The sequence below is a fragment of the Penicillium manginii genome (genome assembly GCF_028828005.1).
Source record: "Penicillium manginii strain IBT 31320 chromosome Unknown utg000002l:1.0-5564898.0:1.0-5567710.0, whole genome shotgun sequence".
NCBI classification, from domain to species: Eukaryota; Fungi; Ascomycota; class Eurotiomycetes; order Eurotiales; family Aspergillaceae; genus Penicillium; species Penicillium manginii.
The window spans coordinates 460841-484731 of NW_026643103.1; the positions used below are offsets into that span (position 1 = coordinate 460841).

Genomic DNA, 23891 nt, shown 5'->3' on the forward strand with positions numbered 1-23891 from the left:
AAGTGGCAAGATGCCCAGCTGGAAGGGCAACTTATCAATAGTTGCGCATCCACTTGAATTGTTTTGAAACTACTAGTAGCCCTGGAGTAGTTAGTGACTTGTGGCAATGTTTTTAAGCGATTGTCTATCTAATAGATAAATTCAATTGGTGTCTTGAATCATTTCATACTTGGTACTACTAGTATTATTTTTGTAGTAACGGAGATACCAGTCACATCGCCAAGACTACTAGTTGGAGCAGTGCCAGTGGGTAGCTCAATGGTACAATTAGGACGAATTGTTATTTTTGCACATGTTTGGCGGTAATATAAGCACGGAGGAGTGCTAGTCTTGATATCTAGAGTACATAATACTATGCCTAGGTGGGTATACTAATTATTCTATACAGTGTTTCTCCGTACTAGTACTATGAACCATATACTACCAGTCTCACCAGCATATCATAGTATGTCATTGATATTGATATTACATTAAATGCATTCCATTAACCAGAAATAACACACTTCTAGTAAAAAAAATAGTGGTTGTAACTACTATGAACTAGCAACCCCGCAGACCGCCAGTTTGTCGTGCTTTGCTCAGGGGCCACTTCCGCCCCACATGATTTCCTTCCCTCAACACTTTCTTTCCCTTCTGCTTCACTCTGCTTTGTTAAGTTATACTCGACTTATTTATTCACCATGGTCCGAGGAGAGGTATGTCTTGTCCATTTATGCCATTGATCTCAACTGCCTGATCACCACATTGCCACCAACATCCCCATCACCACCGCCGCCACCTCCCCCACTTGTCCCTCCCCTGAACCCCCCGTCCGTGTCCATGGATGCAATGGCCCCCGGCTCCGCTCAATGCCACCAGTCCACAATGCGTCCATATCGAAATGGCATTATACCCCCGATTTAAGCTAACCCATCTCAATTGCTCAGATCTTGCACCTGCACATCGGCCAGGCCGGTATCCAGCTCGGTAACGCCGCCTGGGAGCTGTAGGTTTCTTCACCGCTTGTTATTCTTGTTGATCTAATGTACCCATGCTAATTCAGTCCAATCTTGCCTACAGGTACCAGCTTGAGCACGGTTTGACCCCCAAGGGTTATTTCGACGAGTCCCGTGCCGACGAAGTCGGCTCCAGCGGCTCCTACGATACCTTTTATACCGAGACCAGCGGCGGCAAATATGTTCCCCGCGCCATCTTCGCTGATCTCGACCCTTCGGTATGGGGAAACGGAATAATTTGCAGGAACAAGCGGGACAAGGGCTAACGGTTGACTGTGATGAAAAATAGCCCGTCGATGAGATTCGCCACGGCGCCTACAAGAAGCTTTTCCACCCTGAGCAGCTGATCAGCGGCAAGGAGGATGCTGCCAACAACTGTACATGCACCTCATCAACGGTCCTATGGGACCGAGCACATATGAGCCGAAAGCTAATTCCCATGCAGATGCCCGTGGTCATTACACCGTCGGTAAGGAGCTCGTCGACGACGTCCTGAACCGCATTCGCCGCGTCATTGGTATGCATATATACACCTTCCTTTCAACACCTCCGGGCTACCCTGCGGAGCCCGCCCCCACGATCTGTAAACTAACCCGCAATAGATGCTTGCTCTTGCCTGCAAGGTTTCCTTGTTTTCCACTCTTTCGGTGGAGGTACTGGCTCTGGTTTCGGTGCCCTCCTGTTGGAGCAGCTCTCTGCTGAGTATGGCAAGAAGTCCAAGCTGGAGTTCTGTGTTTACCCTTCGCCCCGTGTTTCTACTGCTGTCGTCGAGCCTTACAACGCTGTTCTCTCCACCCACAGCACCATCGAGAACTCTGACTGTACTTTCCTGGTCGACAATGAGGCCGTGTACGATATTTGCCGCCGCAACTTGGACATTCCCCGCCCCAGCTTCGACCACCTGAACCGCCTCATTGCCCAGGTCGTCAGCTCCATCACCTCCAGTCTGCGTTTTGACGGTGCCCTGAATGTCGACCTGAACGAGTTCCAGACTAACCTGGTGCCTTTCCCTCGTATCCACTACCCTCTGATCTCGTACGCTCCTGTCGTTGGCAGCAACCGCAGTGGCCACGAGAGCTTCAAGGTCCAAGACCTCACCTTCCAGTGTATGTGTTGCTATTGAATATCCTCCAGCACTAGAGTGTTCAAAATGCTAACTATGTGACGCTAGGCTTTGAGCCCAACAACCAGATGGTTGTCTGCAACCCCCAGGATGGCAAATACATGGCCGTTGCCCTGCTGTACCGTGGTGATGTTGTTCCCCAGGAATGCCACCAGGCTGTTGCCGCTGTCAAGTCCAAGGCCTCCTTCAACCTGGTCGAGTGGTGCCCCACCGGATTCAAGCTCGGCATCAACTACCAGAAGCCCGTGCAGGTTCCTGACACTGCGATGGCCAACGTCGACCGTTCCGTCAGCATGCTTTCCAACACCACCGCCATCGCCGACGCCTGGAGCCGTCTGGACCACAAGTTCGACCTCATGTACTCCAAGCGTGCCTTCGTCCACTGGTACGTTGGTGAGGGTATGGAGGAGGGAGAGTTTTCCGAGGCTCGTGAGGATCTCGCCGCTCTGGAGAAGGATTACGAGGAGGTCGCCGGCGACTCTATCGAAGAGGAACAGGAGGAGCTCGAGTACTAAGCGAACTCGCTTTACTCGATCCCAACCTCGCACATAAGAAACTGTGATCCTTCATTCTGTCTACTTGGATATACGTCCGATTTACCTACCTCACCTATCTCTCTCTTCTGCGACACCCCCTTTCGTTTGAGCCCCAACAGCGTTTCTCTTTTTCTCTCCCTCTTGTCTGACGACAGTCGACACCACTTAACTGGATGCGTGCAAATTCACAATACAGTTGATGCACATTTATTGAATCCAGTTCCGATATTCTAGTTAAATCTAGTAGTAGTGGTAGTACAAAATCAAAGCAACCAGCCCAATTCCCCAAAACGCCATAAAATGCCCATTTCTAGAAGCAGCAACCTTAGGAATGCAAATATCTCCTCCCTTTTCGTATCTCCCCCTCAAGCCTCACACCTCGCAACCTCCACCTCCTGAATAAACTTCAAAGCCCGCTCATAAGTAAACATCGTCACCGCACTAGCAGGCGCAGCCTTAAACAAACTAACCGTCAACCCCCGATACAACCCACGCACGCCCTGCGTCCGCAAAATCATTTGAATAGACCTAACAACGCCCTCATATTCCGGAATATTCCGATGAACATACATCGTCCTCGTCGGCCCCTGAACCTGCAACCGCTTCCTCACAAGATCAAGCGGGAAAACACCCGTCTTAGCCAAAACACTCGCAACAACACCCGCAGCCGCATCGCCCGTTCCAAAAGGCAGATACTCCCACTGCGCCATCGTCGGCCGCAGATTCTCATACGCCGTGAAAAATAGGCCCATGTACGGTACAATCTGGGCCACAGCCGCCGAACAGCCGCGGAAGAAGCCGCGAGGTCCTTCGTTGCGGGATATGTCCACGACGGAGGAGTAGAGGGATTTGTAGACGCGGTTGGGGCCTTGGGCTGCGAAGCGCGTGCGAAGTAGGTCTAGTGGGTATGTAGCTGTTGTGGCGATTCCGCCGGCGACGGCGCCGGATATGAAGGACTCGGCTGAGGGGGGCAGTCGGTGTGATGGGCCTAGTTGGGATAGGGCTTGGGTTGTTGTGCGGTATGCGGTGAATTGGAGGGCGCCGTAGCAGACGTACATCATTTCTGCGGGGACGTTGCCTTTCCATAGGCCCTATATGAAGAGAGAATGTGAGTTTGAGTACTGGAACTAGTCACCTAATTCCCCGAGGAGAAATTGAGGTACAATTGAGGTGGAATTGACTGGGCAACATACCGTGATACCTTCCTGGCGGATAATGGAGCCCATTGTCGAAAGTGTCCCCTTGTATACCGGCCCCACGACCGTCCGGTGTGAGGCCGGGTCGGACAGTGAATGGATCTGCAGCTGCAGGCGGATCTTGACGACATCCAGCGGCGCAATGCAGAAGCGTGAGATTAGGCCGGCTGTGGCGCCGGCCATAATAACTTGTCGTCTGGAACCCTCATCTTTGAGATGTTCGCCGCCAGCCGACATGTTCGAGAATCAGGTGGAGGGCATGGTAAGATACGTGCAAGAAAGAAGTGTTGTTATTTATTGAGTACCTTTTTCCGGGGGGCGAATGGAATGGAGATCACGGCGATTTACGTAAACTCCGGATTGTTCGGCCTGAGGTGTCGATGACTAAGATTGGTCATCACTGGCTGCCTTCCTAATTGGGTGGAGCGATACAGAAATAGCTACGGGTTCTAATGATAAGTGGAGTTGGTGTGATCTGGTGGACTCAGTATTATCCTGCTAGTATTGCTGAAATCCAAGGATTAAATGGGAATCAAACTCTTATATTCCAAGGTCAATGTGTAAAATCTACTAGTAATAGACATTGTTCGATCGAGACAGAGCACAAGATATGCATCATACAAACAGCTAGATAAAAAGATCATGATGATTGATATTCTGCATGGATGTCAAATTTGCACGAGATGACCAATACTCAGCATTTTTATATCTGCTTCTGAACGTAGTATGTGAAAGTCACAGGCTCCAAAAGACCAATATCTTGTACCTGCAGAGATCCATAGATAGCGGGCCAGGTCTTCCGTAGTTTGTTCCACAGTGTTGTTGCAACGGTAATCTCGATATCTGTAATCGGTCAGCCAGAGAAGAACTATCCTCCAACTCTATTCAAACCTACCATTCTGGCCATCCTTGACATAGGAAGTAACATCCATCGGCACTGAAGCTAGGAAGTCGATTCCATCCACTTGGAAATCATTGATTTTCAAGCCCCACGTTCCTCCAACGTCGCCGAAGTCGATGTATACTGCTATCTTCTCCCGGATTTGACCGCCGACAGTTTGAGGGACAGATCAATCGTCGACTGATAATTTCCAAGAGGTCGGGGAGACTGGTAATGGAACATTGTCAAATCTGACACTGGCAGAACGATAATTGAGCTTCCCTACTTTGTATGAAGCTCGATTGAATCAATAGATCTATCAGGGTCTAGTGATTACTTTGAAGTTATACTATCTCTATGGTTTGAATGCAGGCGGCCAATTACTCTCCTTTTATCGCGGCGTTCGCTGTCAATAATGCCGTCTTATTCGTGGACTTGGATGATTGAATTCCCATCCATTGACTTCGGAAGTTTGCTTCAAGATTTCATCCCAATCGGATATTCTTTCGTCTCTCATTCTTCAAAAGTTCTTCAATTGTTCAATAGGAGCTATCTAGAAGGTATAAGCATGTTCCGGGGATAGGAAACCGGAGGATCGATTATCCGAATAGCTTTCTATGGTGAATACCGAAGTTGACAGGCTAGGATTGGTATAATTGGTCAATTATATGGAATGGAGGAAGAATGTGATGGCGAGAATCTAATTGTTTTCTTCTAACTACGAATGAACCTAACATGCGAATATTCAAGGTAGTTTGGGCATCGCCCAACCTGCCTTGATGGACCTCGGCCCCGATCGAAACGGGTAACTTCCCCGCGTGGCCGAAGAGTCTGGGGTCAACCGCATCACATGTTGTTCTCCCCCTCCACAAGCTCCCTAATTTCTCCCCTCATTCTTCTGCCTCAGAGCATCAATTCCTCTTTTTAATGCGTTCTTTAGCTTCTTCAGTACTGCGCCAGGTCGCACGGGGCCGGACGGTCCTTCCCCGGCGCACATTCGTCTCCTCGGCCAGGCGGTTTAATTCCGAGGGAATCCCCACAGCTCACGACCATCTGTCCCAGTTGATGGAACAGGCATCGCAACAGGAATTAATTGACAAGACCCGTCACCTCACATTTGTGCACGAGAGAGCTAGCCAAGGAAACGATTCCTCTGAAGCGGAGGTCATTCAACCAAACAGACTTACTGCCGAACGGGATTCCCTGCACTTGTATTCGTTCGCCCATGGATTCTCCAGTTTCCCATATTGGTACCTGCGTGATGTCTGTCGATGCCCACGCTGTGTCGATCCGCACTCAAAGCAGCGCTCGTTCAGAACCAGTGACATTCCCGCCAGAATCTATCCGCGGCACATGCGCTGGGATGGTACTACTTTGGACATCAAATGGGCCAACGATGTCTCCGGATTAGACGACTTTCATACCACATCATTGGACGTGCCGACCCTTATGGCTGGCCCCATCAATACTCACGACAACATCTCCAAATCTACCACCCCCCTTATCTGGGGCGACACGATGATGAAGGACCTTCAACACTGGGTTTCATTTGACGACTACATGTCAAACGATGCCAAGTTCGCCGAGTCAATGCGCAACCTCCAGCGCATGGGCCTGATCTTTATCAAAGATATCCCGAAATCCCGAGAGCTGGTGAAGAAGATCTCGGAACGCATGGGCCCTGTGCGGAACTCTTTCTACGGAGAGACCTGGGACGTGCGTACAGTGCCGCAAGCCAAGAACGTCGCATACACAAACCAACACCTCGGCTTCCACATGGATCTACTATACATGAACGAGCCGCCCGGATATCAACTCCTGCACTGCCTGGAAAATTCCTGCGTGGGAGGCGAGTCGCTCTTCGCCGACTCCTTCCGCGTCGCCGATATCATGAAAAGACATTATCCCACTGAGTACAAAACACTGACCCGAAGACTTTTCGGCTTCGAATACATGCACAACGACCACATCTACAGCAATACGCGACCACTATTTGAAGTCGACAAGGTGACCGGACAACTGCGCAACGTCAATTATTCCCCTCCATTCCAAGCGCCCGTTCCGAAAGCCAGAGAAAAGGGCGTCGACAATCATGTTGATTTCAAGCAATTGAGACACGCGCTGAAGACATTTACCTATCTGCTAGAAAGCCAGCCGTCGATTTTCCAGCTGAAGCTTAATCCTGGCGAGTGTGTGATTTTCGCTAATCGTCGAATCGTCCATGCTCGGAATAAGTTCAATACCTCGTCTGGTTCGCGCTGGTTGGCGGGCGCTTACGTTGACGAGGATGCATTGCTATCCAGCTTCGCCACAAATGCGAGAAAATTCCCTGCCCAGTGGAAGGATGGCGATCCCATGAGGTCTGTGAGAAAGATCAAGGCCCGCATTGCGAAGGAGAAGCAGATCGCCGTTGCTGCTATGCAGCAATCTCAGACTCAAAGTGCAAAGGTAGAGAATGTGGAAGAGACCAGTCGAATTGAATAGACGGTAGCATAGCGAAAGAAACATAGCGTTTGAGGTTTAGATCGTGTCCTGTTCATTTCATCTTTTTGGTGACTGGTGAATATGGGACACGGAGGAGGGGTGCAATGGCGAAGATCTAGACTTCAGTTTATGGGTGCTCATCTTACTAGTACATTCTATATCACCCTTCGCATACTCAACCTTGCATACCTAGGTACTCGGCAACTTCTCCTCTGGAAAGTAAGACGACTCATCCGAGTCCAATATCTCTATTTTGAAACGTATGACCTGAAGAATTACACAACTCATACTAGCTCTCTTTTTTTCATATCAAGGAAAAACGTATATCATCACGGCGGAAGTACAGCATCCAGCCCCGAGGCAAGTAAAGGGTATCATCCGGGGACTAACTCAAGCCACGGGCTTGTTGACGGAGTATTCTCCCATGAAGTCGGGGTCTGCATTGATTTCCTCGCGGACCTTGAAAGCAAACAGGTTAGTAAGGCATTCCAGTGAACAACAAAAGGCAAGATAGACGAGACGAGACTCACAATATCCAGACCACCAACCAGCTCACCAGCAACCCACAATTGAGGGAAAGTAGGCCACTCAGCAAACTCCTTCAGACCTTGACGAACATCCTCATCGGCCAGAATGTTAAAAAATCCATACTTGATACTGCGCTCACGCAGAATACCGACCAGCTGCCGACTGAAGCCACACTGCGGGGAACTGGGGGTACCCTTCATAAAGAGCATGACGGGGGCGGCCTTGACAAGCTCGCCCAGACGGGCAAAGAGGGCCTCTTTCGACTGCTCGGGTGTGAGAGCGGGGTCAGCCGAGACCGGGACCGCATTGGCGGCAGGTCCAGCCGAACCATCGGAGGTAGAAACGGGCTGTTGGGTAGCAGTAGCAGGGCCATTCTCACGGGCAACCGCCGAGAGAGGAGGAGGGATATGCGCTCTGTGACCACCATCGGTGGGGGCGCCACCACCAACATGGCGCTCGATAGCATCGCGAACCTTGATAGCGTCACTGCCGCTGATGGATTCCAGAATCTCTCCGTTCTTCACGCAGACAACGAAAGGCACGGCGGACACATCGTACTCCTCCGAGATATCGGGCAGCTGTTCGGCGTCAATGCTGACAAACGAGACTGTTGGCGGGGTCGTGGCGGGGTACTGCGAGGCGAGGGCGTTGAGGACATTGCGCATCTGTGTGCAAGGGGCGGCCCATGAGGCGTAGAAGTAGAGGATGATGAGGGTCTCGGGAGGAGCATTGCTCATGTGCTGCGCGAAGGCGTCCTCCGAGGGGACTTCGATGAGGGACGACATCGTTGAGGGGTCGCGTGTGGACAGTGCGGAGGGGAGTGGTAGGAGCGGAAAGTGAAGAGCTGGTCGAAATAGGCAAAGCCCTCGGGAGTCGTTTGTTGAGTTTGCAGAGTGGATTTGATTTAGGGCGAATACCTCTGGATGATGAAAGAAGCAGAGTTGTCCGGGGCGGAAGATGGCGTGACGAGAGTGGAGGGTGAATTTTCCGGCGATCCTGCGTTATCAGATGCGTATTGTATGGTCACCCTGGGGCTTACGGAGCCCAAAAGTACTTGTACCGTCTCACCGCCGAGTAGCTAACTTGGTATGGACTAACGCTATCATAATAGCCAATGATACACACCCCGTAAGCAATACTGCCGGGTATCACGTAATTATAGTTTCGGTACAAGCCGGTCACGGGGTCTTGCTTATCCGATCTTCGCACGTGATCACTCAATCCGGCCAAGGGGTCGAGTATCACGTGCTAGATACCACCGCCTATCATCTTATCACCACGTGAGCGTCGCGAATTTCCCAGTCGTTTGCCGATTCGAGACTGCTTTGTTTCAGTGGATGAAGACGAAGACATTTTTGAAATCATGCCTGGACAACAAAAGAGAAAGCGCGATGATGACCCCGACCCCGTCGCAGAACCTCGCCCCAATGGTATTGGCGTCGCCGATACACTCGCACGCCTAAACGAAGCTTCCCCCGAGACCGACGATTCAACAAAGAAGAGCTCGGGCGAGATGGTGCGCTCAAGCAAGAAGAGGCGTGCAGATGGCGAGAAGACCAAGTACCCAGTCCTGACATACGTTGAAGGGCGCTTGCAGTCTTCGATCCGAATTGCAGACCTCCAAGGCCTTCTTCTCTACTGTTTCGCAGATGGCATTGCACCTCAATGGATCGCTGTCAAACACTCCGGTCATGTGCGCAAGGTGGTTGTCTTGATGGTCCCGGGCTTGGAAATCGGCATGTTTGACGGCACTATCCCACTCACTCCGATTACTGCTGGCGAGTGCGATAATGGCGAGGCAAAAGCCACTTCTGGCGACACAGACCCAGAAAACGATACTTCTAAAGATAGACGAAATGAGGACTTTCAAAATTGGAAAGAAGGTCTGCCACCCCCAGACCGATCATCTCGCTATAATCCCAGAGCGCTTTCAGCAGACGCCTTGCCCGAACCCCTCCGCCCGCTTAGCGATATGTTCCCTCATGTTTGGCCTGTCAAGGCCCCCGGCGATAATAAATACAACAAAGTGCACTCGCCATTGCAAGCCATCTTGATGTCGACCCTTCCGAAGACAAAAGACGACTCAGGCCGCAAGGGTGCTCGCCCGGCACGATTTGATAAAACCGCAATGTTCAGGCGAACCCCCATCACTACGTTCATCAGTTCTTTGGAGGATCTTCGTGATAGCGAATATCCACTACACCCGGCCCTTCTTGGTTCAGATGCTGAGAAGGAGCAAGAGGCCGAGTCGCGTCGGCGCAACAATCGCGCTCTGGAGGATGGCTGGGTGGACACGGCCGTTCCCGACTTGGATGCTGGCATTGTTCCAGATGCCGAGATTGAAGGTGGTAGCGTGACAGCTGGACGAAAGATCTTGTCCCTCGATTGTGAGATGTGTCTGACCGAAGGAGATAAGTCTGAACTGGCTCGTATTAGTCTTGTCGGCTGGGATGGTGAGGTCGTTATGGACGAGCTGGTTCAGCCTTCGCGACCAGTAACCAACTACCTCACCCAGTATTCTGGCATCACGAAGGAGATGCTTGATCCGGTTACTACTACACTATCCGACATTCAACAGCGTCTTCTCACGATATTGACCCCCCCCAGTCTATTCTAATTGGCCACTCTTTGAATTCCGACCTTGCTGCACTCAAACTTACCCACCCTTTCATTGTTGATACTGCCATCATCTACCCTCATCCTCGTGGCCCGCCTCTAAAGTGCAGCCTGAAATGGCTTACCCAAAAGTATGTGAACAAGGAGATTCAAAAGGGAGGAAATGGCCACGATTCGGTCGAAGATGCTCGAGCGGTCCTTGAGCTGGTCAAGCAGAAGTGTGAGAAGGGAGAGCGTTGGGGTACAAGCGATGCATCAAACGAGAGTATTTTCCGCCGACTTGGTCGGTCTACCCGTGTAGGGAAAACCGCAACCCCCGGCGAGGGACGGACCGGTGCAGTAGTCGACTGGGGCAGTCCCGAGAGAGGGTTTGGTTCGCAGGCGACTGCCTCAATCGGATGTCGCGACGATAATGACGTTGTCAATGGTGTCGCAGCGGCAGTCAACGGTGATGAATCGAACCCTTCGATTCCCGGTGGCGGTGTTGATTTTACGTGGGCACGCCTCCGCAACCTTGAACATCTTCGGGGTTGGTGCAACCGTGCTCCAGACCCTAACAATGCCAACGCTTCTACAACCTTGGCTCCTCCACCAGAGGAAACCACCTCCACAACAAGCATTGGAGACAGCAGTGCGGCTCCAGCAGACAATGTTCTTGCGGAAACCGTCACCCAAACCGTCACCGACATCACCCGCATCTACGAATCCCTCCCGCCTTGTACCATGTTTATCGTCTACACTGGTACCGGCGACCCACGCGAAGTCAGTCGTCTCCAAGGGATGCACAGAACATATCGCGAGGAATTCAACTCGCGCAAGCCTTGGGATGAGCTCACGGTGAAGTGGACGGATACGGAAGAGCAAGCCCTAAAGAAGGCCTGCGAGCGGGCCCGCGAGGGCTGTGGATTTATGTGTGTCAAATAAAAGAGCGGAGATATATAAATTCTTCATTATACCTAAACAGATATTCCAACCTACGAACAAGCAGGTTTTTCCACTTATTTCGCCTCTTCCGATTGTAGATCTTCGAGTGGTTGGGGCTGGAGTTTCGCAGTTTCGGACCACGCAACGCACAAAGCCCTAACACTCAGCTCTAAGAAATTCAGCCCCTTCCCGTATTCTTCCAAATCCCGTTTGCCCCATAGATGGGATGAGCGATTTATCGTTCGGATAGAGGGCCCTAAACGGCTTGAAATCGCGAGAATGAGTCTCTTTCAGGGTATATACACCTGCTCAGTATCTCTCAGTCCGCCTTCGTGCATCGTAAGTTCTACCTTGCCACACCTACTCGTTATAGGCATCTTACCCTCGCGCAAATTTCCCCGCGCCCGGATCGTGCGAGCGCCCCCTTTTACGGTGGTGGCGAAAGTTTGCCGGGAGAGACAGTGAAAAGGGGGATAGCCTCATCTCATGCCAAGGTGGATACATACTAACTACTAGTTAACTAATGTCTTTTAACGACGTTAAAGATGGGGCCATCTCTGTCTTTGAAACCAGTAATTGCGTTATTGACCTGCGGCATTCATCTTATCTATCTCTGAAGTAAACCTTTAGAGTCCCCTGTCTTATCAATCGATGCGCGAATCTCATGCCAGATAGCAGAGCACGCCTTTATCTTGCGCCACGCTTTTGCGTCGGCTCGACCGACCGTTCCGGATATCAACGACAGGGGTTATCTCGAGCGAGCTGAGCATCGGAAGGGCTCCCGATGTCTGTCCTCATTAGGTTTCCCACGCGATAGGAAGATATTCAGACAAAGTTGCGGGGAAGATGCTGCTATTGGTGCAGTGGTGGCCCTAGGTTTCCCCAAGCCAAGGCTGGCGTAGAGAGGATGGGCTTAAGGCGAATAAGAACTCTGCTATATATTTTGAACGATAACTGGACACGGCACACGGGCCTTTGATACGGGAGGGCTAGCGAGCAGGAAGATGACGGTAGGTGTTTGGGATGAGGGGATTCATGATGGAGGCTGAATTGTATTTAAATCGGGGCGATGCGCACTTTTGATCCGGGGTATGCATCAGCAAAGAGCTCAGGCTATATACATTTACCAGTAACTCTTCAGTCTTGGAAATCTCCACGTTCTCACTTTCCTACATCCACTTTGTGGAGCCATAATACCCATTTCCATTCAATGGCGAGTTATGACAGGGACAAAGTCGAGATGGGGGTGAACGAGAAAGATGTCGCGGAAGCAGTTCCCGACTCCGAAAACGATAAAAATTATGTCGCGACTGTTATTGACAATACTGACCAGCTGAAGCGTCATCTGGGCAATCGCCAGATTCAGTTGATCGCCATTGGTGGTTCGATTGGTACGGCGACTTTCGTGAGCATTACGGCAGGCTTAACGAAAGGTGGGCCCGGTAGTTTGTTTTTGGCCTACACAATTTACTCTTGTATGATGGGATTGGTCAATAACTGTATGGCTGAGATGGCGGTTTTCATGCCCATCAGTGGCGCTTTCATTCGCATGGCTGGTAAATGGGTTGATGAATCCTTTGGCTTCTGGGCCGGGTGGAACTTCTTTCTTTACGAGGTCTTGCTGATTCCATTTGAGATCACGGCTCTTAACTTGGTGTTGACGTTTTGGCGAGATGATATCCCGGTAGAAGCAGTAGTCGCTGCTTGCATCGTGATCTACTTGTGTGTTTCTGTTCCCTGACCCGGTCGATCTACTTGGCACTAATTATTTTTTAGTATCCTCAATGCCTTTACCGTCAAATGGTATGGTGAAGCAGAATTCTGGCTCGCAACAGGAAAGGTCATCCTAATCCTCATTGTCTTCCTCTTCACATTCATCACAATGGTCGGCGGTAATCCGAAACACGACGCTTACGGATTTCGATACTGGAAAAACCCTGGGTCTTTCGCGGAATACATCGCAACTGGCCCATTGGGTCAGTTTGAAGGATTCCTCGGTGCGCTTTGGAGTGCCTCGTTCACTATTGTCGGACCCGAATATATGGCTATGGTAGCTGGCGAGACAAAGCTACCTCGAAGATATCTGAAGACTGCGTTCAAAACCACATACCTCCGCTTCGCATTCTTCTTCATCGGAAGTGCACTATGCGTGGGAATTGTCATCCCTTATAACGACAAGACCCTCTTGGATATTTTGTCAGGCTCCTCCGCTGGCTCTGGCACCGCCGCCGCCTCGCCTTATGTTATTGCTATGAATAACCTCGGGATCTCGGTGCTCCCACATATCACCAATGCACTATTGGTGACTAGTATTTTCTCCGCCGGCAACGCCTACACATACTACGGAGCTCGCAGTCTCTACGGCCTCGCTCTACAAGGACAGGCACCAAAGGTCTTCCGAAAGTGCACCAAGAAGGGCGTCCCCATCTACTGTCTGCTGGTCGTGATGATCTTCCCATTCCTCGCTTTCCTCAACGTATCTAAAGGATCTTCAACGGTGTTGACTTGGTTGACGAACATCATCACAGCCGCGCAGGTCATCGACTACATTATCATTTGCATCACTTATATCTTCTTTTACCGCGCCTTGAGGGCACAGAATATCGACCGTCGCACTCTGCCCTACTACGGCTACTTCCAGCCATACTCAGCCTGGGTTGGATTGGTCTGGATGACAATGATCGTCTGCACATACGGCTACTCGACATTCTTACCCGGAAACTGGGCCGTCGGTGATTTCTTCACATACTACACCATGGTGTTAATTGCACCTGTGTTATTCTTCGGGTGGAAGCTCATCAAACGGACTAAGTTTATCAAGGCTCACGAAGCAGATCTTATTTGGGATAGACCTGTGATTGATGCGTATGAGGCGTCTTTCACTGAATACGCTCCGGGCTTCTGGACGGAAATTCTACAGATGTTTGGCCTTCGAAGAAATCGCCGAGAGAAGCGGGAAATATAGATTCCTTTGCTTGGTAGATATCATCGTCTTGTTTTGCATGATATAGTATCAATTCAATAACACAAATGAATATTTTCAACTACTAGTCAACATATACTACACACTCCATCTAGCTCCAAAGCCAGATAGGCGTAGTGATCAATCAACCTCGAGGCCTTTCCGTTAAACAGACTCGGGTCGACTTGTATTTATCCAAAAAAAAAGTATCAAACCTGGAAGGTTTGATAGGCCGAGCCTGAAAGACCGGGAGACTCAACGTTTTGACTCGGATATTAGTCTTGGAAGCACCTCCGAGTCCACTGGCAGGCTGCTAAGTATTACATGATAACCTTCAAGTTGGAAGATATCATCTGGGATATACTTAGAAGCAAGGAATATGATAAGATTCAATTCTCCTACTAATACTAGTAATTAATCCTACCTGCAAGTTTGAAAATCTAAGATAGGCCCAGGACGAGAAAAGGGCACAAAAATAAAGAAACCTCTACTGAGCGATTTAGCCTCTCTGAATAGGCTGAAACAATTCGCCTTCTCTAACCGGAATCCAAAAGGAGTAAACAGACGCACCTTGAGCACGGAGGAAGTTAAGCATGTCATCATTTCGTATCATAGCCGTCAGGCCTAGAGGAGTAGCCAAGCCTGTATTCCTCCGGTCTCGTGGGGCTAGGCCATATGCGGCTATATCTTTCTTATTGAGAACAAATTGTGCATCGATATTAGCGCCACATTGCAGGGCTCAAATAATAATGCAGGTGCTGCCCTTGAAAACCGCCCTTCCCAGTAACCGGCCATCGCGTTCTTGGACGGCACGCTTGAAGAGATACTCGCCTACGATTTGTCCGTGCTAGGCGACTTATAGATTCTGCACTAGACATTTGTGTAAGGATCATTAGTATCATTTCGGTTGGGAGTTCTGAGAACATGAAGGTTCATGGGTGATAGTACTACTACAAATAACTTCAAGTTGAATACTACTAGTACTAGTATTAGTATGCAGGTGGGCTGAATTCGAAAGTCTAGACCCAGGGCCTTCAACTTGAAGTTCAAGTTGCCTAGGTGCACAGCGGAAATACGGGCGAAATTGACTCGAGACTCGGACTTGAACTTGATACTCGAGTAGTCGCGAATCACTACTAGTACTCATATTATATATACTAGTATTCAAAAAGTTCCCGAGGTCAGTTCAAGTTTGAGATCAATGATCCATAAAAGCTGGAAACAATGAGCCAAGGACTCAACAATGGTATTTAAAAACAAAGAATGCATCAGCCAATCATCACGCACTTCGATGAGGTCAAGTTTACAATGATGCTTTGTTCGGCTGGAACTTGAACTCGGATATATCTAAATTCGGTAAGCCGAAGGAGTTCCATCCGCACAGTCAGCATTCTGACTCGGATAGTCTTGAAAGTACCTTTCAACTCAGTTCTGAGGTTTTTTTTTTATCGATTCCCGTCAATTTCGAGTTCTATTGTCACAGTTTCCCTCGGGATTCTCATCTCGGCAATGCGCCGATGTGTGGGGGTTGACACCACCTTCTAGCGCGGGGGTATCCACCGGTTCTAGTGGATGCCCGCCTGTTGCGCGAATCAGCGATGCCATCTTCGAGTGGGATGGACCTGGGGTAGCATTGGTGATAACCAACACCCACATGTCCTCATACGGTAAGAGATGAGTAGCATTGGTGATAACACCCAGTCTCTCGTCATCCCCGGGACTCGGCCCTCTCTGGGAGTCAAGATCTGCATGTCACCGTGTCCCTTCCCCCCTTGCAGCCACATAAATTGCCAGCTCCCCCACCTTTTTACCCCTCGACTTATTTTCTACGACAAACATACTCACTGCCCAACCCGCCGAAGTCGATCAATTCCGTTTCCAAGATGACTTACTCTCCGAAAGTCGGCGATCGCGTCGATAGCCTCGATACTCCCTCCATGATCGTGGATCTGGATCTCATGGAGGCCAATATTAAGAAGCTCATGGATAAGCTCCTCCCCACCGGACTCAACATCCGCCCTCATCTGAAGACAACCAAGAGCGCAATTCTTGCTGGTAAACTCGCAAAGGCTGGTGCTAAGGGAGGATGTGTCGCGAAGATTAGCGAGGCGGAGGCCATCGCTGCAGCGGGCTTTGATGACCTACTCATCACCTGCGAGATTGTGGGCCCCGTCAAGGTCCAGCGGTTGGTGGAGTTGTATCGCAAGTACCCCAAGATTCGCATTGTTGTCGACAGCGAAGTCGGTGCTTCGGCCATCAACGACGCACTGGCGAAGTCCGGCATCGTGGAGCCCATTACAACCCTGATTGATCTCGATGTTGGATTGCACCGTACCGGCGTCAAGCCCGGTGAGCCGGCTCTTGCCCTGGCACGACACGTTGGAGGATTGAAGCACCTGAACCTGATTGGTGTCCAAGGATATGAGGGTCATCTACAACATCTGCACGACTACGAGGATCGCAAGAAGCAATGTCTGGAGTCGATGGCTACTCTGACCGGCACTGCTGACGCATTCCGTCAGGCTGGCTTCAACATCGAGGTTGTTACCACTGGTGGAACTGGCACTGCTGAATTCTGCGCCAGTGTTCCTGGCGTCACCGAGCTTCAGCCTGGTTCTTTCATCTTCATGGATGTCGACTACCGCAACGCCGTTGGCTCCTTCTTCTCCCACAGTCTTGTTCTGCTGTCAACAGTTATCAGCCAGCAGGGACCCCGAGCAGTCACAATTGATACTGGACTCAAGTCGTTGACCACAGACAGTGGCTTGGCTGAGTGTAAGGACTCGAGGTATGAATATGGTGTGCTGGGCGATGAGCACGGCTCTCTCATGTGGGAAGAGGGATCACCAGCGCTATCCGTTGGTGATCGTGTCGAGATGCTTCCTAGCCATATCGATCCCACCGTCAACCTGCACGATTTCTATTATGCGCATCGCAACGGTGTGATTGAGGAGATTTGGCCCGTTGACTCTCGGGGTAAGGTGCAATAATGGACCCGTCCGAACACTTCAAGATGCATATTAGATTTCATTTCGGTCATCATAATTCAATCACTCAAATTATAGACGAGCTAAAGAAAAATAAAATTTCACTTTAACAATGCAGTTGTGTCTCTACTCCTTCGCTCCGCACATCTGCACATCTGCACCCTACACCCTACGAGGGGCAGTGGAGCTCTTTAAATAGTTGGAGTTACTCCACATCGGACCCGCCTTGTCAAAAGAAGGGCGGAGGCGGAAAGGAAAAGTTTGCCATCTGAGCGCCACTTAAAGAGCATCAATTTCCTTTCCATTTCGAATGGACTGTATCTCCAGTGATTCCTGCTAAGAAACCTTTCCATGGAAGAACTCGAAGTGTCCCCCGATGGCAGTACTGCTGACCTGCACGAAGCCAACCTTCCACCAGTGGATCGGGGCCGCGGCGCATGGGGTTTCCTTGCAGCATGTTTCATGATTGAAGCTTTGATCTGGGGTATGTGCATGTATACTTCAGAGTATCCTCCGACATAGCGTGTGTCTGAATATTTTACTAACAACGTGGTCGAATATAGGATTCACATTTTCATACGGGATTTTTCAAGATTATTACAGCACCCATGAGCCTTTCAAGAGCTCTGGAGACATCGCCGTGGTTGGCACTTGTGCGATGGTGAGATATCTTCTCACAAGAACATTGTATCCAAACATGTCACTGATTGATTGCCTACCAGGGTATTTCCTACATGCTTTTGCCGCTCGCCTTCATCATGATTCAGGGTCTTCCCCGCTTCAAGCTGTGGGCTGCCCCACTGGGCTTTTTGATTATGTGCCTCGCGCTGGCAATGAGCTCTTTCGCCAAGACCACAACGCATCTAATTGTCTCTCAAGGTGTTGCGTACGGAATTGGCTCGAGTTTAGCATATGCGCCAACCATTGTCTTCATGGATGACTGGTTTGTGCAAAGAAAGGGACTTGCCTTTGGCATTATGTGGGTACGTATATCCAACAGTGATTGAATTGCGTTGTTTCCAGAAGTATTACTAGTCATGCTCACACTCATCTAGGCTGGAACCGGGGTATCGGGTGTTATTCTTCCAATTGTCTTGCAGTGGCTATTGGATAGTTTCGGCCATCAGACAGCTCTTCGAGCCTGGTCTATCATCCTCCTCCTTATGGGCGGTCCACTTCTCTACTTTGTTCGACCTCGACTCCCCATTTCCCGCACCTCTCGCTCTAGACCCTTGGATTTCCGCTTCTTGTGGAACTCGACATTCATGATTTACGAAACTGGAAATATTCTCGAGGCCATGGGCTACTTCCTCCCAACTATTTATCTTCCCACCTACGCCCGCACCCTCGGAGCAAGCGGCCTCCAAGCAACCCTGACGGTCATCCTGTTCAACCTTGCCTCTGTCTTCGGCTGCATCGCCATGGGATCAATGGTAGATCGATTCCACGCTACGACGTGCATCCTCGCCTCCACGGCCGGAAGTACCATTGCCGTATTCCTGATCTGGGGATTCGCCGATTCCCTTCCTCCTCTCTACATATTCTGCATTTTCTACGGCCTCTTTGCCGGATGCTTTACCTCCACCTGGCCGGCCATTGTTAATGAGGTGCGAAAGAAGAGTGCATATACCGATCCTAGTATTGTTTTTGGATTCCTGTCCACCGGTCGGGGAATTGGGAACGTCATCAGCGGTCCGCTGAGCGAAGCGTTGTTGAAGAACAATGCATGGAAGGGGGAAGCTGCGAAGGCATATGGGTCAGGTTATGGCCCGTTGATTGTCTTCACTGGAATTTCTGCCCTGCTTGGTGGCTTTGGGGTGGTGATGAGGTCCTCTAAGATTTCATCAATATGATCGACAAAAGTCACGGCTCGGCCATCAATTCTCCAAAGACGTGAGATAATAAAATAAAAAGAGTTAAACTTAGAAATCATTTTCTCTTTTCTTCAAAGCTTGTCAAACATTACTTTCGGCATGTCCTAATAGTACTACTGAAAAACCCAAGGCGGACATACTCGGACATAACCCCGTCGGGCTTATACCGACTGGTGTGAATCGCCAGGAAAATAATAACCAATGTACTCGAGGGCATTTCTATCAAAGGATATAATTCGCTAGCAAAGCTTTGACTTCCTTCTTGAGGGTCATATATGCTCCCCCTTTCTGCCAATCATGTAACAATCGGCAAATCCCCGACCCCAAGTCCACCGACAACGCTGAGCATCTTGTAGAACCGGACCGGTGAATCGCCGACTCTGCAACTGACCTCTGTCTACCCCGGATTCTGCGTTTCCCCACTTCTCTCGCTTGCGGAGTCATGGCGATCAGCAGAGCGAGAAAAGCTACTAAAAGCAACACGCCAGCCCTCTTCCAGTCATGAAAGTCTTTCCTCGCGCATGCCCATAATCTCAACGTAATTTAAAGCTGAAGAATGGCTGCTCATCATCTCGACGAAAAGTCTGCACAGGAGTGGGAGGAGAGTATCGATCATACTACAGCTATCGCTCTGGCTGCGAGCTACGTCCCCGGATCACCAGAAGAAAAGAGGCTATTGCGCAAACTGGACTTTCGCATCATCGTGAGTGGATATAACCCGCGTTGCGTCTTCATTCAATCACACTAATTACCTCATTTTAGCCTTGTTGTTGGGTTCTTTTCGTGCTGGGCTACTTAGACCGCGCAAATATCGGGTGAATAAATCATTTAATTCCTTTAATGCCCACACCTATGCGCTTTTCAACGAAATTTTTCTAAACAACCAACGCTTTCAGAAATGCCAAGACCGGCGGCCTGGAAGATGACTTCAATCTAACATCAAATCAATACTCCGTCATCCTTCTACTTTTCTTCGTCTCCTATGTCATCTTCGAAGTCCCCTCCAACATGATAATCGCCCGCGTGCGACCGTCCTTGTATCTCTGCGGCCTGGCTCTGCTATGGGGGGGTAGTTGCCGCATCAATGGCCGCGACGAGGAACTGGAAACAACTCGCTGCTGTGAGGTTTGTTCTCGGGTTTGTTGAGTCTGGATTCGCTCCTGGCATTGCGTTTTATCTTTCATCTTGGTGTGTTCTGTCATTTCCGTTCAGTTCAAAGACATTGGTGACCAAATATGCTAATTTCTCCAGGTATCGAAGATATGAGCTTGCCACTCGGTTTGCAATATATTACACGGCCGTGGCCGTGGCTGGAGGTTTGTCGGGGTTGCTCGCAGGTGTAATCACCGAATATCTGGACGGAGCTCGAGGAATTGATGGGTGGAGATGGTTATTTGTATAGTTTCAACATTACTTCCACGAACACATACACGATTGATAGCTAACGATTCTCAGATCATCGAAGGCTGTGGATCGTCCTTTGTTGGGTGTATCCTTTGGTTCTTCATGGCAGACTACCCATCAAACACACGCTGGCTCACGCCAGAAGAGCAACTTCTCGCCAGCCAACGTCTTGCATATGATGGCCTGGGCAATACACAAGGTGCCCATGGACGAGTCTCGGAGAAGGAAGCTTTGAAGATGGTTGTCAAAGACTGGAGAACTTGGACTCTTGCTCTGCTTTATGCCCTTGTTACCGGAGCACAGACAATCCAGTACTTTATTCCCACGCTTGTCAAGAGTTTCGGGTGGAAGGACTGGCAAGGGCAATGTAAGTTGCCACCACATGGCCCTGTCACTTATAGTCCGCAAAAGGAACTTGAACTAACTGCTATAGATCATACCATTCCACCCTACGCATGCGCTGTAGTATTTATCTTAGTCTTCTGCTTCGTCGCAGATCACTTCAAGAATAAGGCCTACTTCATCTCGCTATTTTCCGGAATTGGAACGATATTTTTCATCGTTGTCTGCGCGAATAGCAACGACACTGTCCGCTGTGCGTCTCATCATTCCAAACTTGAATAATCTCTTTCTTTCTTGGACATCTCGACTGACCCACGGTATAGATATCTTCACCACTTTCGCCTTCGGGTGTATCTACGGCACATCCCCTCTCGTCCTGATGTGGGTTGCGAATATCATCTGCTACCCAGCTGAGAAGCGCGCGGTGGCCATTGGTTTGGTCAATGCGCTTGGAAACACTGCTTCCATCTATGGCGTTTTCCTATGGCCAGACCATGATGCGCCCCGGTATATTCCCGGATTCAGGTATGTGCTCGAGACTTTCCGAATCACAACTAGTACGAAAAACTTATTAACGTATCGCCAGTGCGACGACTGTTTGGATGGGTGCTATTTGTATTGTTTCACTAGTTGCTGGGTATTTGTTTAAGAAATACCCCATTGAGGCGCCGGAGCCGGAGGAGGTGGTTGCTGCGGAGATTCGGAGACAGAGGGAGAGAGGGCATGTTCCGACAAAGGCCTAATTGTGTCGCTTGCGGTGTTTCGGGTTTTTCTTTCTAAAAAGAACTTCATAATCCATAGTAACTCGCCCCCCGATTATCGGGTGAACTTCGTCGTATTTCGAATTCTATAATACACTCCCATATAGGATCGTCGGCCCAGCCGTGACCTTGGACTACTAAATATCGTACGCTTTCTGCTATGCATATCAGAAACCATCATGTTTGTTCGGTCTCCATTGCTTCCTCGCGCTGCATCTCACTTCGAATCATGGCGTCCCGCGCCGCGAGACTGGCCTTGCGCTTTTTTCTCCCACTACCAGCCCGGGCGAGCTTTGCGCCATTTGCAGATTCGTTTTTAGTGGTTTTGCTTTTGTCAGATGTTTGTGTGGGGACAGAGAGGGTGTTCTGATCCTCTGTCGTTCCATTTTCCTGGGGATCATTCTGATCATTCCCGGCTTTGTCACCATTCGAGTGAATTCCGTTTGTTGTCTCGGTTGTAATCTTGAGAGCGGATTGGTTGTCCACTGGTATATCTTCGTTTGTGCTGGTGCCATTCTCGGTTTCAATTGTTGGGATGGCAGTCGAAGTATTCGCGACCTCATTTCCCCTTGCCTTAGGGGCAGTTGCCGCCTCGATGAAGGGCTTAAGGGCAGTTCGACTACTTGCAGGTGCATCATCTTTGGATTGGCTCTCATATCTAGGGTCATTTTGAATCTTGGGAGCATCAGGGATAACCGGGTAGTCGTTTGGCATGGAGTTGTGTTGATGAAGATTGGCGTCGTCGACGATGTCTTGATCTGCAGTTGCATCAGATGCAGGAATAACGCTGCGGCGAGGACGTCCGGACCCTCGATGTTTTTCGTTTCCCCCAAAACCACTGGAACGACTCCGCTGATTGGAAGGATCTACCGGAACATCGGATCTCTTGGGCCGACCAGGCCGTCTTTTTAAAGGCATGGAATCTGTGTCGGTTGGCTCGTGGGTGAGACGCTGTCTCTTGGCTGGGCTCTGGGCGGAATGAGCAAGTCTTGGTTCTTGATTAATCGATATGTCCCGCAAACCTGGTTCCGCGCTCCATGGCTGACGTTCATAGTTGTATGCCAAATCTCTCAGAGGGATATTTGGGCCATTGGTGGGGATGTGGCCGGTGATCGAAAGGTCGTCCTCCATATCATCCTCATCAAACGTATCCGCGACAGCGATAGTATTTCCGGCGGAGAAGGTATCTGCCCAACCACGCTTTCGGCTGGCCTGCAGCAGATCGGGGCTTTGCATTCGCGGCAGCGCTCCCTCGAGTCCCGCCATGTATTCCGGGGTATGTGGTTTCGAATCCGCGATTCGAGCCTTCAATTTCAAAGCCTCGATCTCCAGCTTCAATTTCTCAATCTCATCGGATTTGGATTTCAGCTCCTTTAAAACCGTAGCAACCATATCGAAGCCAGGTCCGCTGTCTTCACCTCCATATCGCGTCGGGACATTCAGCTTGATTCGCAGGGAGTTGAAGGATAGTTTGAGGTCGGCCATGGTGTCGTGCAGATTGTTGACTGAGCTGGAAATTTGATCGATGCTTCGGCCTTGGTGTTGCATGTGATTCTGCATGATGGGGTCTAAGGAGCGAAAATCCGTCCCGCCGGCGGGAATCAAAGCACCGCCCTGGAAAGAGCTGCGGGCGCTTAGTGGTGTCTCCTGGGGTGGTGAGGGGAGGAGTTTGTCGATTGCACCCTCCTTGAAGACTGGTTCCGTTGGACGCATGGATACGACCTCCCTAAAAGAGACTTTTGACATCTTCCAAATAAAGATAGGACTGTACGAGTGTCAGTAGGAGATGAAGTGCAAAAGCGAGATTGATAGTAAAGTGTAAAGGGGAGGTGTAGTCCAAAATTCATGCCACTTACCCATTGTCCATTTCGACGAGAACACCGAGTTTTGAGGAGCTTGGACACATCCTACAGGATGCCTCTTGTGTGATACGACCTCTGATGAGAGTTGCATCGCTTTGATCAGGAATTCGCTTGCGTTGAGAAGAGACGGATATGCGGTCGGCGTCGACGCTCACCCAGGCGGTTGAGGTGGCATATAGATTAGAAACTTCGGCCCATTCATTTTCTAGGACGGCCAGGGAGCTGAAGCAACGGCGACAATGACAGATGACTGCCGGTCGAGTGAGACTTGCAAAGTCCATCGTTGATGCGACAGGAGAGACTCGATGAATGCGCGCATAAATTGGAAGCGCGGCATGTAAATGGCTGACTCAGCGATCCAGACCGAGTAATGGCGCTAGTCCTGGGTAGGGATAGCGCATTGACGGGACTGCACGG

At 50.1% G+C, this 23891-nt stretch overlaps 10 protein-coding genes across 10 annotated transcripts; 7 read left to right on the forward strand and 3 right to left on the reverse strand.

The window, feature by feature from the left end:
• Nucleotides 1-680: 680 nt before the first annotated feature.
• On the forward strand, nt 681-2633 carry N7533_001456 (tubulin alpha chain; the record flags this gene model as incomplete). Its single annotated transcript, XM_057098106.1, has 7 exons — nt 681-695; nt 927-985; nt 1060-1213; nt 1285-1372; nt 1441-1512; nt 1598-2101; nt 2167-2633. 7 exons carry the CDS (start codon nt 681-683, stop codon nt 2631-2633), a joined length of 1359 nt encoding a protein of 452 aa, XP_056963242.1.
• A 386-nt stretch (nt 2634-3019) lies between these two features.
• Nucleotides 3020-4087, reverse strand: N7533_001457 (thiamine transporter TPC1; the record flags this gene model as incomplete). The annotated part of the gene is made up of 2 exons (XM_057098107.1): nt 3020-3745; nt 3848-4087. 2 exons carry the CDS (start codon nt 4085-4087, stop codon nt 3020-3022), a joined length of 966 nt encoding a protein of 321 aa, XP_056963243.1.
• Nucleotides 4088-5657: 1570 nt separating this feature from the next.
• Nucleotides 5658-7214, forward strand: N7533_001458 (putative Gamma-butyrobetaine hydroxylase subfamily; the record flags this gene model as incomplete). The annotated part of the gene is made up of 1 exon (XM_057098108.1): nt 5658-7214. The coding sequence occupies one exon, from the start codon at nt 5658-5660 to the stop codon at nt 7212-7214; it is 1557 nt and encodes a 518-aa protein (XP_056963244.1).
• Nucleotides 7215-7604: 390 nt separating this feature from the next.
• Nucleotides 7605-8527, reverse strand: N7533_001459 (PICOT family protein; the record flags this gene model as incomplete). Its single annotated transcript, XM_057098109.1, has 2 exons — nt 7605-7673; nt 7745-8527. The coding sequence occupies 2 exons, from the start codon at nt 8525-8527 to the stop codon at nt 7605-7607; spliced, it is 852 nt and encodes a 283-aa protein (XP_056963245.1).
• A 578-nt stretch (nt 8528-9105) lies between these two features.
• N7533_001460 (RNA exonuclease) lies at nt 9106-11282 on the forward strand (the record flags this gene model as incomplete). Its single annotated transcript, XM_057098110.1, has 2 exons — nt 9106-10290; nt 10350-11282. The coding sequence occupies 2 exons, from the start codon at nt 9106-9108 to the stop codon at nt 11280-11282; spliced, it is 2118 nt and encodes a 705-aa protein (XP_056963246.1).
• A 1210-nt stretch (nt 11283-12492) lies between these two features.
• Nucleotides 12493-14247, forward strand: N7533_001461 (uncharacterized protein; the record flags this gene model as incomplete). Its single annotated transcript, XM_057098111.1, has 2 exons — nt 12493-13004; nt 13059-14247. The coding sequence occupies 2 exons, from the start codon at nt 12493-12495 to the stop codon at nt 14245-14247; spliced, it is 1701 nt and encodes a 566-aa protein (XP_056963247.1).
• A 1880-nt stretch (nt 14248-16127) lies between these two features.
• Nucleotides 16128-17234, forward strand: N7533_001462 (DSD1 family PLP-dependent enzyme; the record flags this gene model as incomplete). The annotated part of the gene is made up of 1 exon (XM_057098112.1): nt 16128-17234. One exon carries the CDS (start codon nt 16128-16130, stop codon nt 17232-17234), a length of 1107 nt encoding a protein of 368 aa, XP_056963248.1.
• Nucleotides 17235-17582: 348 nt separating this feature from the next.
• On the forward strand, nt 17583-19084 carry N7533_001463 (uncharacterized protein; the record flags this gene model as incomplete). The annotated part of the gene is made up of 4 exons (XM_057098113.1): nt 17583-17715; nt 17795-17892; nt 17954-18214; nt 18287-19084. The coding sequence occupies 4 exons, from the start codon at nt 17583-17585 to the stop codon at nt 19082-19084; spliced, it is 1290 nt and encodes a 429-aa protein (XP_056963249.1).
• Nucleotides 19085-19661: 577 nt separating this feature from the next.
• On the forward strand, nt 19662-21594 carry N7533_001464 (uncharacterized protein; the record flags this gene model as incomplete). Its single annotated transcript, XM_057098114.1, is given in 7 exon segments — nt 19662-19808; nt 19868-19920; nt 20002-20242; nt 20253-20501; nt 20561-21104; nt 21175-21376; nt 21438-21594. 7 exon segments carry the CDS (start codon nt 19662-19664, stop codon nt 21592-21594), a joined length of 1593 nt encoding a protein of 530 aa, XP_056963250.1.
• A 195-nt stretch (nt 21595-21789) lies between these two features.
• On the reverse strand, nt 21790-23755 carry N7533_001465 (uncharacterized protein; the record flags this gene model as incomplete). The annotated part of the gene is made up of 2 exons (XM_057098115.1): nt 21790-23377; nt 23469-23755. 2 exons carry the CDS (start codon nt 23753-23755, stop codon nt 21790-21792), a joined length of 1875 nt encoding a protein of 624 aa, XP_056963251.1.
• Nucleotides 23756-23891: the final 136 nt, after the last annotated feature.